The 12954-nt window shown below is 41.8% G+C and overlaps 1 protein-coding gene across 1 annotated transcript; it reads left to right on the top strand.

The window, feature by feature from the left end:
• Positions 1-605: 605 nt before the first annotated feature.
• GCLM (glutamate-cysteine ligase modifier subunit) lies at positions 606-12885 on the top strand. Its single transcript, XM_062630538.1, has 8 exons — positions 606-793; positions 3084-3149; positions 5364-5448; positions 6201-6257; positions 7507-7709; positions 8907-9021; positions 10691-12206; positions 12266-12885. The coding sequence occupies exons 1-7, from the start codon at positions 674-676 to the stop codon at positions 10858-10860; spliced, it is 816 nt and encodes a 271-aa protein (XP_062486522.1). The 5' UTR covers positions 606-673; the 3' UTR covers positions 10861-12206; positions 12266-12885.
• The last annotated feature ends 69 nt before the right edge of the window (positions 12886-12954 follow it).

Raw genomic sequence — 12954 nt, 5'->3', positions numbered from 1 at the left:
AGCAGAGATGTGTGCCGGGGATCAGATAGACAGAGGGACAGACAGACAGATGCACTGACAGACAGATGTACGAACAGACAGATGCACGGACAGGCAGATGCACTGACAGATGCACTGACAGACAGATGTACGGACAGGCAGATGCACTGACAGACAGATGCACGGACAGATGCACTGACAGACAGATGTACGGACAGGCAGATGCACTGACAGACAGATGCACGGACAGGCAGATGCACGGACAGGCAGATGCACGGACAGGCAGATGCACTGATAGAGGGATCCCGCTCAGCGGTCGCCACAGCCCGCCCGCGGCCCCGCCTCCCGCCAATCCGCCCGGTAACAGGCGAGGCGGCGGGACCGCGAGGCCGGCCGAGGAAGGTTTTTGCGTCGCGGCCGTGTGGCATAGCCGTGTGGCTGGGCGCGACGGGGCCGCGTAGAGGTGCCGTGAGGCGGGGCGCTGTGCCGGGCTGTCGCGCTGCTTCCTGCGCTGGGCCCGCCCTGCCGCCCATTGTGCTCGTGCCATGTGACCGGGGACGGTTACAAAGCATCCCCCCCCCCCCCCCCGCCGGTATTTGTGCTGAGTCACGGCGCGGTGCTGCCCGGTGCGGCGGCGGCGGCGGGCGGAGCGGAGCGGAGCGGGGCCGCCGCTGTAGCTGTGCCCGGCTTCCCGATGGGGACGGACGGCGCTCGCGCCCTGCTGGAGCGGGCGGGCACCCTCACGCTGCAGACTGGCAATCTCCTCAACTGGGGCTGCCTGCGCAAGAAGTGCCCGGCCACCCCCGGCGAGGAGGTGAGCGCGGCGGGCCCAGGCCTCCCCGCCAGGCGCCACAGCGGGGCGGGCTCTGGGCAAGCTCCGGGTTCGTTCTTGTGAAGTTGGGTGGCGTGGCCCGGGGTCCGCCATGGAAGGGAAGAGCTCCCCCCGGAATCGCGCTGTGGGGCAGAGCAAGGATCAAACTGCGCTCCTGCGCTCGGAAATGAGGAGTTAAACAGCTGTCCCAGTACTGTCCGTAACGGCAAAGGAGAGACCCGAGACTTCTGTATAGCAAGAGGAAGATAGGAATAGATAGGAGCTTGCATTACAAATGATCAGAGTTGCTTTTTCTAACCTGAAATTCCTTTTAAGGTCTCGGGAACATCAGTCGTTGTTGTCTTCTTAAAAGAGCATTGCGGCCGTTCCGTGTTAAAAAGTTAAAAGAACTTTTAAATTATCACTTTCAAACTGTTACCTTCAGCAGTATGTGTCAACACTTCCTCATCCTGATAAAATGCCTGGAGATCCTGCAGCCATGAACTTCAGAGCTGGTGTATTTGCTGTCTCGTCATGACACAGCCATTTGAAAACAGGCATTTAACAGCTAATCAGAACTGTGGTTTTGGCGGGTTATCGCTATGTAGTGTCATTGTTGATAGTCTAGAAATTGATTTATTGCATATTAATCTTGCACAAACGGTAAGAAAGGTGATTGGAAGGGTGATGTAATGACAAGGAAGAATTCATCATACTTTAATATAGCTGTTGTGCAGTAATAACATTTTTATTTAGCTTGGCTGCTTATTATAACGTGTGAGCTGTGTAAAATAGGGCTAGATCCTGCACCAGAGAGGTAGCTGTATCTTAATGGGCACACCTGTGTGAGCCCCTCCTGTAGGGTCGCTAAATAAAGAGTGGCCACTGCATAACTGATCAGTTAAAGTATTCAAATTAACTTGTTTACAGGGAAACCTGCACTTAAACATAAGGCTGCCTGCTTTCCAGAATTGCTGGGGTTCTAAAAGCAAACAATTGGTGTTAATGATCAGAACTAAATTGTCTTTTAACACTTCTGGTTGGTGTAGGTGATATGTGTATAACTGTCAGTGGCAGAATGTAAGCTAATATTTTGCAGACTATGAACCCTAACGTTGGAAGACTGGGGATATAGCTGTATCTGGAAAAGCTGTCCAAAGCCGTCAGAGATGGTATTGAGGGCAAGGCAGTCCTGTGCTTTGGAGGCAAGAGGCTGGTCCATGCTAACTGCAATAGAAATATCAAGTGTGACAGTTGCAAAGTAGCAGTATATTTAATGTACATGTGTAACACAGTCTCCCTCAGAAAGGAAAAAGATAATGTTAAAAGTTGCATCAAAATAGGCTGAAAATTTCCAGCATTGTGGATTTACTAGGGGGAGTAAATTCTTGCTGTTAGACTTAGTTTGGTTGTTTGTTTTTTTTTTTCATGCTGTTTTAAATGACTGGGAAAGAATGTGCAGATTTTGTGCTTATGAAGTATTATTACTGTATTATTTCTTAAACTTTGTGATCTCCTGGGATTTTGGCATTTTTGGGGATGGGGTGTGTTTGGCTTCTAGCTTGTGTAAGGTATTAAGAACCCTCTGAATTCATGTTAGGTGTCTCAGGAAATTGTTATTTAATAGTATAAAAACTAGGTGTTTACACAGTTATAAAATGTATTGCTAAAAGTGAAGTGAAGCAGCAGCTCATGAAAGTGCGCCTACCTGTGTCAGACAGCAGACCTGACAGTACATGTACTCAGCCTGCAGGATAACAACTCTCAAGATGTATCAGAGGAAAGGTAGAGCATCAGTACAGCTGAAGCACTGCTATAATACGCAGTTAATTAGCTGGCTTAATAGTAATGCCTTACTAGGTTCAAGAAAATTCATGATCAGAATCCTAGGCAAGTTTATTTTGTATCTCTTGATGCAGGAAAATACAAGTGTGGGGTGGGGTCTGAAGGTTCCCCTTCATTAATGAGGGATTTAAACAGTGGTTTGGCAGAGTTGAATAGCATTGTTGGTTGCTTAGCATTGTTCTTTGCTTTAAAGATGGCATTGGTCTGAGAAATAAATTCAGTACAGTGCTTGTATTACTGCTAAAACTCTTTGTGAAAGAGGAGAGGAAAGCAAGTAAACTAGTTTGAACAAGTTTCACATGGAAGCTATGCAGGAAGAATCTTCTGTGGTTGGAGGAATGGTGTCTTTAGTTCACCTGTGCAGTCTGTCTCACATGCCTATGAATCATTGTGTTTCTGTGCAGCTGTAACATGAAGCTCCTTTTCAACATGAACAAATATTTTGTAGGTGCGGGACTGCATTCAGAAAACGCTGACCGAATGGAGCTCAAAGGTTGGACAGGACCTAAATCAGGTAGGAGTGGTGGTATGCATGTTTTGTTACTGGCTCTTGAGTGATGGTGGCATCAGCTGCACGTTGCTGCATTCCACATGAGTGTGGAGAGGCAGTTACTGTTGAAAGATTTGTGGAGGATCTAATGATTCTTAAGAAGAGAATACAAACACTTGTCTCTGTAAGATGTTGTGGTCCAGTTGACATTAGAAGGCTGAGGTTCTTAATGACTTACTTGCCTCGATCTTCACTGGCAAAGCCTCTGACCACACCACTCAAGTCTTGGAAGGCAGATGCAGGGCCTGTGAGAATGATGACTCTAGGCCCACTGTAGGAGAGGATCTGGTTCGAGACCATCTCAAGAACCTGAACGTACACAAGTCCACGGGACCTGATGAGATCCATCCGCGGGTCCTGAAGGAGCTGGCAAATGAAGTTGCTAAGCCACTGGCCATCATGTTTGAAAAATCATGGCAGTCAGGTGAAGTTCCCGACCACTGGAAAAAGGGAAATATAACCCCCATTTTCAAGAAGGGAAAATGGATGACCCGGGGAATTACAGACCAGTCAGTCTCACCTCTGTGCCTGGCGAAATCTTGGAGCAGATTCTCCTGGAAGGCATGCTAAGGCACATGAAAAACAACAAGGTGCTTGGTGACAGCCAGCATGGCTTCACTAAGGGGAAATCCTGCCTGACCAATTTGGTGGCCTTCTATGATGGGGCTACAGAACTGATGGACAGGGGTAGAGCAGTTGATGTCATCTACCTGGACTTGTGTAAAGCGTTCGACACTGTCCTGCATGACATCCTTGTCTCTAAATTGGAGAGACATCAATTTGATGGATGGACCCCTCGGTGGATAAAGAACTGGCTGGATGGCCGCACACAAAGAGTTGTGGTCAATGGCTCAATGTCCAGCTGGAGACCAGTAACAAGTGGTGTCCCTCAGGGATCAGTGTTGGGACTGGTCTTGTTAAACATGTTTGCCAAGTGCAAGGTCCTACAGCTGGGTCGGAGCAATCCCAGGCACAGCTACAGGTTGGGCAGAGAAGAGATTCAGAGCAGCCCTGCGGAGAAGGACTTGGGGGTGTTGGTCGATAAGAAAATGAACATGAACTGGCTTCAGTGTGTGCTCGCAGCCCAGAAAGCCAACCGTATCCTGGCCTGCATCAAAAGGAGCGTGACCAGCAGGTCAAAGGAGGTGATCCTGCCCCTCTACTCTGCTCTTGTGAGACGTCACCTGGAGTATTGTGTGCAGTTCTGGTGTCCTCAACATAAAAAGGACATGGAACTGTTGGAACAAGTCCAGAGAAGGGCCATGAGGATGATCAGGGAACTGGAGCACCTCCTGTATGAAGATAGGCTGAGAAAGTTGGGGCTGTTCAGCCTGGAGAAGAGAAGGCTGCGTGGAGGCCTCATAGCAGCCTTCCAGTATCTGAAGGGGGCCTATAGGGATGTTGGGGATGGACTCTTCATTAGGGGCTGTAGTGACAGGACAAGGGGTAATGGGTTAAAACTTAAACAGGGGAAGTTTAGATTGGATATAAGGAAGAAGTTCTTTACTGTTAGGGTGGTGAGGCACTGGAATGGGTTGCCCAGGGAGGTTGTGAATGCTCCATCCCTGGCAGTGTTCAAGACCAGGCTGGACGAGGCCTTGGGTGAGATGGTTTAGTGTGAGGTGTCCCTGTCCATGGCAGGGGGTTGGAACTAGATGACCTTAAGGTCCTTTCCAACCCTAACTGTTCTATGATTCTATGATTAATATTTAGTGTAAGCTAGGTTTTACTGTCCAGACATGTTCGCTACATAATTCCACATTCTTTTATGGATTATAGTGGTAATTAAAAAACAAAACAAAACACCAAAACCACAAAAAAACAAACCAAAACAACTTTTGTTTAAAATGCTGTCTCCATGGAATGACTCAAGTATTCACTTGAGGATTTCTTCTTAAAGCAGCAAAAATTGCCAGAGTGTTCTTGGCTGGGGGCAAGGTGGTGCATGGTACTAAGAATTTTCTGAATATTATTTGAATTCTCTGTCTATATTCTCTGTGTTTATAATATAACATCTAATGTAGGTCAAGACTTTAAAAAGTCACCTTGTGCCAGCTAACGTGAGGTGTCAGCCTAGTCTTAAATAAGGTCAGAGGATGAAATTTTCCCAAACTTTCCCATTTTCTTTTGTTTTGTTTGTTTTGTTTTGTTCCTAAGTCTCGTGTATTTATACTACAGGAAATACTGGAGGTTCTGGAATGTACTGTAGCTCAAGCTATAGAAAAAATAAACCCTGAAGAAAGGGATGAGTTGAAAGTGTCAGGTAAGGATGTAGTAAAAAATATGGTGGCATAAAAAGTTTTCATGTGCAGTCATTATTAGGATATTCATATATATGTATTCCCCCCCCCCCCCCCCCATGTTTTGCAATTGAAAGTCAAATGACATCGGTGCATACTGTCCTACTTTGGGTAATCCAGAAGTTGGCTAAGAAAGACTTGAATTCATATTTCAGGTTTTAAAGCAGCTCAGCATTTTTGTAGTTTAACTTGCATTCCTTCAAGACATTTTACAAGTATTCTGTCAATCTTTGATTTTTCTGAAGCAAAATATTACAGATAAAACTGGAATTAAGACATAGGAATGGAAGCACATTCATTTGTGTAATATCTCCAGGTTGAATATGATGAACTTGAAGGAGACAATGCAGTAACACAAGGACATTTGAGTCTCAATAAGTTGTGAAGAGGTCTATTTGCACTATTACATTCTGGGTTTTATACAGGTTATTATGGTTATTGTTTACTGTCTTGATGCTGAAGTCCCAGCTTTAGAGTTTTATTAGACCATCCAACTGAATGACTTCTTGTTCTAAGACTGCACAACCACCTTGAAGTTTGAGAATAGTGTATTTAATGGCAGTCACCTTTGAGAAGGCTATTTTCCCCCTATTTTTGTAGTAATGGTGTATATTCTAAGAACCCTTTACCCGAGAAGAACTGTATATAGCAAAAATAAATAGTTGTATGTTTAATAATAGTGTTTAGTTACTGATTACTATTTCTTTGAAAACAGCAAAACTTTTCATTGTTGGATCAAACTCTTCATCAATCAGAGATGCAATTGACCTGGGTAAGTATGAAACTCAAACTTCTGGGAGGGTTTCTTTTTGCTTCACTACTTCAGAAATAAAATCAGAATCTTTTCTATACAAGAGATGTGTTTAGTGACTGCCACAGTATGTCCTCTTTTCTAATTAAGAGAGACTTGGGTAATAAAGTCTATATATGCATTAGTTCAGTCAGCAAACTTATTAAATGTGGATCACTGTAACCTTAGGTCCACAAACTCAAATCTGATTGCTTGCTCCAAGCAGGAGCAAGCTTTTAGTCTTTCACTCAAAACTTGTTAAAAAATGAATAGCATGTGATACTGTAGTAACAAGTGATACAATAGTTCCTACCAGTTGGATGTTATTTGCCAGTTGTTTTTAACATGATGAACTTTGCTACTAACTGTGCAGTATTTCAGAGATTATTTAAGAAATAAAACAATGCTGCAATCAGCTGCTAAAATAGTTTTAATGAAAATAATGGCTGCATTGATACATTAAGTTTTGTTAGTCTATGGTAGCAGTAATTGTGAGCAGCACTGAACTTTATTACTTTGGAAGATGGTTGGGCATACGGGGTTACCGAAGAACAGAGGGTCAGGTGTAATTCTTCTCTATCAGTACTCCAGTTAATAGCCTCTTTATTGGAAGTTGTGGTACCATTTGTTAAAAATGCATGGATAGAATCCTCTTCCAGAAGAAAATAATTTATTTAGCTCCGTAGTTTTCTTCTTTTTGCTTTGCAGAAGAGGCCTCATGACTTTAATCTTTGCTAAAGCTCAATGATATTCTGAGACTTGCCACTTCTCTGTCAATTTAAATCCCCAGATTTAGTGTGCTTTAGTCTTAACTCCGCACATAGAGCGAATAGTCCTCCTAGTCCATGCCCTGTATTTGAGTTAGAGTTCATAGTGAAAGTTAAAAATTTTGGAAGGAACGGAGAGTGAAGGCATCAAAAATTGCACGTCCCCACTGCCTTAAGAGAAAAACAGTTTTAGCACTGAAAAAGAGAAAAAAAGCTTCAGGCTTGCTTTGGTGATGTTTTTGTTTTTCCCAAGACTTACAACTGAACCTTGGCTTTCAGCTGTATGTTTGCTTCTTTTCTAAATCCGGTCTGTTGCTATCCTTGACTGCTGATACACTGAAGAGTTTGAAACAGTGAAAGGGAAGCTAGCAGAGTGAGGCAGGAGGCGTGGGTTTTGCTGAGTCATGATGCTTGTGTTGTTACCTCACCAAAGACTTTGCAGTGTCTCTCTTCTTTTTCCTCAGCGTGTTCTGCCCTCGGTGTGGCTCAGTTAGACTCAGTCATTATTGCCCCACCTCCTGTTGAAGATGGAACTAGCTTCTCCTTGGAGTATTTGCAGCCTTATTGGCAAGAACTTGAAAATCTAGTTCAAAACAACAAGATTGTTGCCATAGGTACCTCTGACCTAGATAAAACACTGTTAGAACAGCTGTATCTCTGGGCACAGGTGAGAACAAACTTCCTATTTGTAGGATTTCTAGCACAGAATAACTGTTGGTTTTGTTGACTGCCACATTGTTATAAACTTTTGTTAGAAAGCAGTCTATATACAAAATATTTGTTAGCCCTGTTTTTAGCATCTTATGGATGGTCACAACCTTGTTTGTGGTAGGGGAGGCTCAAAGTGTGACTGACCGTTGTTTGGTATTTTTAGATACAGGCCAGCAAAGGCTGGAAACCCCAAGTCTGTTCAATAGCAGGTTCTTTGAAGTAGTGAAGGTTTGGGTTTTGAATGCTTTTATGTTTAGTAATGAGTATAAACTAAACAGCACTCTTAAACCTCCAGATTTATTCCAGTGACTCTGAAAACTGCCATTTTCACTTTAAGATGTGTTATGAATGGAGGGATTTCCCCTTAGGAAGATGCTGTTTAAATGCTGAGTTTAAATGTGAAGAGGAAAACAGGTTGCGAATGAAGTGGCACAATATTGTGTTGTCCAATGTGACTAATCGCTCTTTCCATTAGAGTGATGGAGGTGTGTACTAGTATGTCTCCATGCTCATGTAAGGATTTATTGTTGCCTTATTCGTTCTTTGAATACTCCTTTTACGACATTTCTTGTCACATGTGAACATTCTGTATCTGCAGAAGAGGTCCTTTTGAGAGTCCTCATTTGTCCTCCTTGCCATTTTGTGTGTACTGAGGAGGATAACTGAGGGGATTAACAGCCATCTGCCTGGTGGTCATGAGTGCAGTTTGTGACTAGCAGAAAGAGTCAGTGGAAGAGCATCCCTTTTAACTTAACCCTGCAGGCATGGAAGACTGCAAATTATATATCCTTAAAAAAGTTTATTTGCATTTTATTTAATGTCTTTATCAAACTCATGCCCATGTTATGTTTTTACTGAGGTGGAAGGGGGGAAATGCTGCTGTTCAGGGAGCACAGCAGATGGGAAGCCAGAATGGGTTAGTATTAATCTTGCTATGACAGCATCTGAAGTTAGATCCTATTCTTGTTTTGGGCTCTGTGCTGCAGGAAATTGCAGATATAGGAGTTGCCTGTTGATGATCATGCAGACTTACTTAGCCTTGTTGAGACCTCAAAACAGATTGTTCAAAGAAGACTTTCTGTTGTAATACAGGGCATAAGGGAAGCAACGTACATTTATGTTTTTTTCTTATAAAAGTATTTGTTACTTTCAGGTAAAACCGAGTAGTAATCAGGTGAACCTAGCTTCCTGTTGTGTGATGCCACCTGATCTCACAGCATTTGCAAAACAGTTTGACATACAACTGTTAACTCACAATGACCCAAAAGGTAAGGCTTTGCCAGATAAATTGAAGGAAGATTTCTGAGTGCATTATTCAGTACAAAATTGGGAATAATCTTTATCTGAACTTAGCGTTCATTGCATTTGAATACTGAACCAAGGATTCTAAAAGATCTTCCTTTATAAAATATTTCCATTCAGTTCTTGCTTTTCCTTCAAGAAAGGAGGGGAAGGGCAATCTTCCACACTTGGATAGTTTATTGAAATAAATAGAAGAAAAAACTACTGAGAAATCTGTACTATGTATGTTCAAAAATTAGAATAGCTCATTTTCACAAAGCATAGAATGAAATTACAGTTCTGTTGCTGAAGGTCAGTAAATGACAAATGAATGCCCACTTGTCCAGAACTTGTCTGTGAAAGAGCTTGCACAGAAATGTTGGTCAGTTGATCTTCAAGTAGTTTGGTAATGTGAGATATGTAACATTACTATGTTTTAAGCAGGATTCCCTCAAAGTAGGGATCTGTTAAAATACCAATATTACAAAAAGAGTTGGTGTAAATTCTTGGTTTGTGCATTAATTTACTGAATGATTGAAGGACTTGGAGACTTTTCTTTAGACTTGAGAGCTCCGAGTTAGCAGCTTCCTAAGAATATTCTGGGATTAGTTTCTCTCAAACATCATCTAATCTTCTTCACTATAATGACACCTTATATAGCTTGCTGGAACTGTGAGAGGTCTGAAACAATGTTCAGTTAATTCCTTCCCTACGTTCTTCCTTATGACCTTATTCCTGCTGATCATACTTCTCTTCTCTTTTTCTTCCCATTCCCCCCTGAAAAAAAAGTATATGAAATACTATTTATTAATTACATGCTTTATAGTACCACTGTTAGAACTGATGCATTTCACCACTGCTTGAGCATGTATCAGCACCGCTTTAGCAGCGTACAACATGAATTGCCATTCAGTTTGACCATTTCCATGTCCTGTGAAATCCAAGTTGCAACTTTTAATTTAATGAGAGTCATGACCTGAAGAGGAGGATTTGGATAGAAAACAAAGCAAATAATTATTCCCTTATGCATTGTTTGCTAAGCTTAACTTTTCTGTAATGGTCAGCTGAAGAGTATTCAGACTTCTCTTTTGGGAACACTCCTCATCAAAGAGATTGTTCCCTTGGCTGGCTTTCCAGAGGAAACTAGGAGGATTTGTATTTGACTTCCTTTTCCATTTTGTGGAGTTTAAGCCCATTTTTCTTAATGCTTTCTGGGCTTGCAGTTGTTATGAGCCCAGTTATGGGAGATGCTGTAAAGTGTTGAGCTTTCAGTGACTGCAGAGGTAACTGAGAATGTGCAGTACTTGGCTGATTGTGGCCTTATGTCTTACCCACCTGTGGTTTGTCTAGCTAGCTTCTCAAATTTTACTTTCCTCCTGCTAATGGCTGTGCTGATCAACTCCATTTGATACTGTAGAAATCTCAGTTTTGGGGGATATACTTAATGTTGAAACAAACAAAGGTGCCCTGAAGATTGCTTCAGTAATATGCAGCTGCTTTCACCATATGTGCATTCCAGAAGAGTGGATCTGTGGAGCATCTGGCACTGCTTAAGATTTCTGACTGTAGGAAAAGGCTTCTCTTATTGAAAGTGTTGCTTTTTGCAGCTGTTTACATGACATGATTTAAAGCATGAATATCCCTTTTTAACTTCAGAATTACTTTGTGAAGCAAGTTTCCAAGAAGTTCTTCAGGAAAGCATCCAGGACATGAAAGCACACGAATGGATTCCTTTATGGCTCCTCCGGTATTCCGTCATTGTTAAAAGCAGAGGAATTATCAAGTCCAAAGGCTATATCATGCAAGCTAAAAGGAATTCCTTTTAAAACACTTATTTTCTTTAATGGCTTACTGTTTTAGTTCCTTGGGGATGGGGGAAACATTGCTTTTTTTCATAGAAACACTTTTACACCATTTGTAACAAAGACCAAAAGTTGTAATTACTCAGTGTAATGTCAGCAGGAGTGTCTACAGTGCTCTAACGCTATTTTTCTTACTTAACCTATTGACCAGTTAATTGAAAAGATGAAATATTTGGGTTTAGTTTGAATTACTAATAGCGAAAGTTTAAAATACTTTTTATGACCAGTTCACTGTAAAATTATCATTATATTGTAGCTGCCATTAGGTAGTAGAGAGAAACTTATATATTTTTATTTAAAAAGAATTAATTTCTCTTAAATAAGAGTTACTTGCCTGGTAGGTACATGGATTTCAAGCATTCAAGGACTGATTTTTATAGAAAATCATAATCTTTTATGTAAAATTACCCAGAAAAATGCAACTGGTATCTCATGACTTGGTATGTATATATAGGCAAGTCAGCTGTTTAATTTGGGTGGTGGGAAAACTGCTTTATTTTTAATAGAGTGTAAAAGGCCTTCCTGACTTAGGAAGAATGCATCTTCCCCGTTACTTTGTCTGTTACTTGAATTCCTTCTGGCTGCTCTGTGCCTCAGTGTGCTTTGTTTAGAGTTTGCACATGTGTTGGCATCTTTGCTGTTTGAAACAGAAAAATGTATTGTTGTGTGAGTGTTTCAAATAAGCATTGCAAACAAGCGATGACAAAATCTGTTAATCAGAAACTGAATTGTGCCTGTCTTCTCACCGTGGCTTCTGTGTTTGACACTTGTGAACTCCACAATCAGGATGGGCCAAGTCAGAACAGCAAAGGCTGAAGCTGTTCACGGTAGGATTGCTAAAGGACTTCTTCTGAGGCTGCCCAGGAAACTTTGTTGCTGGAGTGACATTCAAGAGTGATGCAAGCAAGGATTAGCTTGAAGTTAGGTATATTTCTGGGGCAGTAGCTTAGCAAACTGGCTTTTGAATCCTAGACAGATTGCTGCAGCTAAGGCAAGGCTTCTTGTTTAATGTAGTCTTTCCATCGGAAAGGTGTTTGAATCAGAATAGGTAGCAAAAGCTCAACTTGTAATTCAGCAGGAGCTTGAAACTGAGTGTCTAAAATACTGATTTTTCCTTTTGATTTCAGGCACGAGCAGGACTTCATATGAGTAGTACTAATTAACTTAGTTGTATATATTCTGAGACTGGGGCTCTAAAGGGAATGAATTTTCACTAACATCTTTCCAATTGTCATGTAGGCAGCTAGTGGTGTTTGAATGCCTGTAGGTAGTGTTTAGAGTGTCAGCTTCCTATAATCCATTCCACTAAGGTAAAAGCTTACTTAATATTTGAGGTAAGTTTTGAGTCCCTATAATCCATTCCACTAAGGTAAAAGCTTAATATTCGAGGTAAGTTTTGAGTCCTAAATAGCTGGAGGTGGCAAATATGGGGAAATTTTCCTGGACTTCTTCAGGTCTTACGATCAATGGGACAGATGGGGAACTGGAACTAATAATGCGTCAATAAACATTTGGGTTGGGTTGGTTGGTTTCTTAATCCTAACCAAAATGTGGTCTTTTTAAAATGCTGGGTCACTTTATCTCAAATACGTGTCATTTAAACTTCTCTGCCAGCTTTGAGTTGTGTGCTGCTGCTAGCCACTACCTGTACCTTCTGCCTCTGTTTGGCTGCTGACATTGGATATTGTATTGCTTGCGTGTGTGCTCAGTTTTATAAATGGAGATGCTACAAACCAAGAATTGTGCTCAAACGTGTAGGCTGCACTAATGGGGTAATTATTTATTTCCTTTTTGTAAACTGGTGACAGTTTGCTTGTGTAGAAAAGCACCCTTTGAGACATGGTGATTCTAAGAGATTATTTTTTGGGAGCTGCTGACAGCATAACATTTATCAGGTTATTTCATTAACTTGTTTTGCATCAAAGAGATGGGATTTCTTTCAGTAACGTGAAAGTTTGAATTAAAAGTTGAAATTCTCGTAGGCGTTTACCTCTGTGCTTTGTACGAGTTCTCCTCATCGCAGTCACGGTATTTCACATGTGGTCATCAACCTCTCCC

This window comes from Pezoporus occidentalis, unplaced genomic scaffold (assembly GCF_034315485.1).
Source record: "Pezoporus occidentalis ecotype Australia unplaced genomic scaffold, CSIRO_AGI_Poc_V1 ctg356, whole genome shotgun sequence".
Lineage (NCBI taxonomy): Eukaryota > Metazoa > Chordata > Aves > Psittaciformes > Psittacidae > Pezoporus > Pezoporus occidentalis.
The sequence above is the reverse complement of the archived record's forward strand: the minus strand, read 5'-3'. Positions and strand labels throughout refer to the sequence as shown.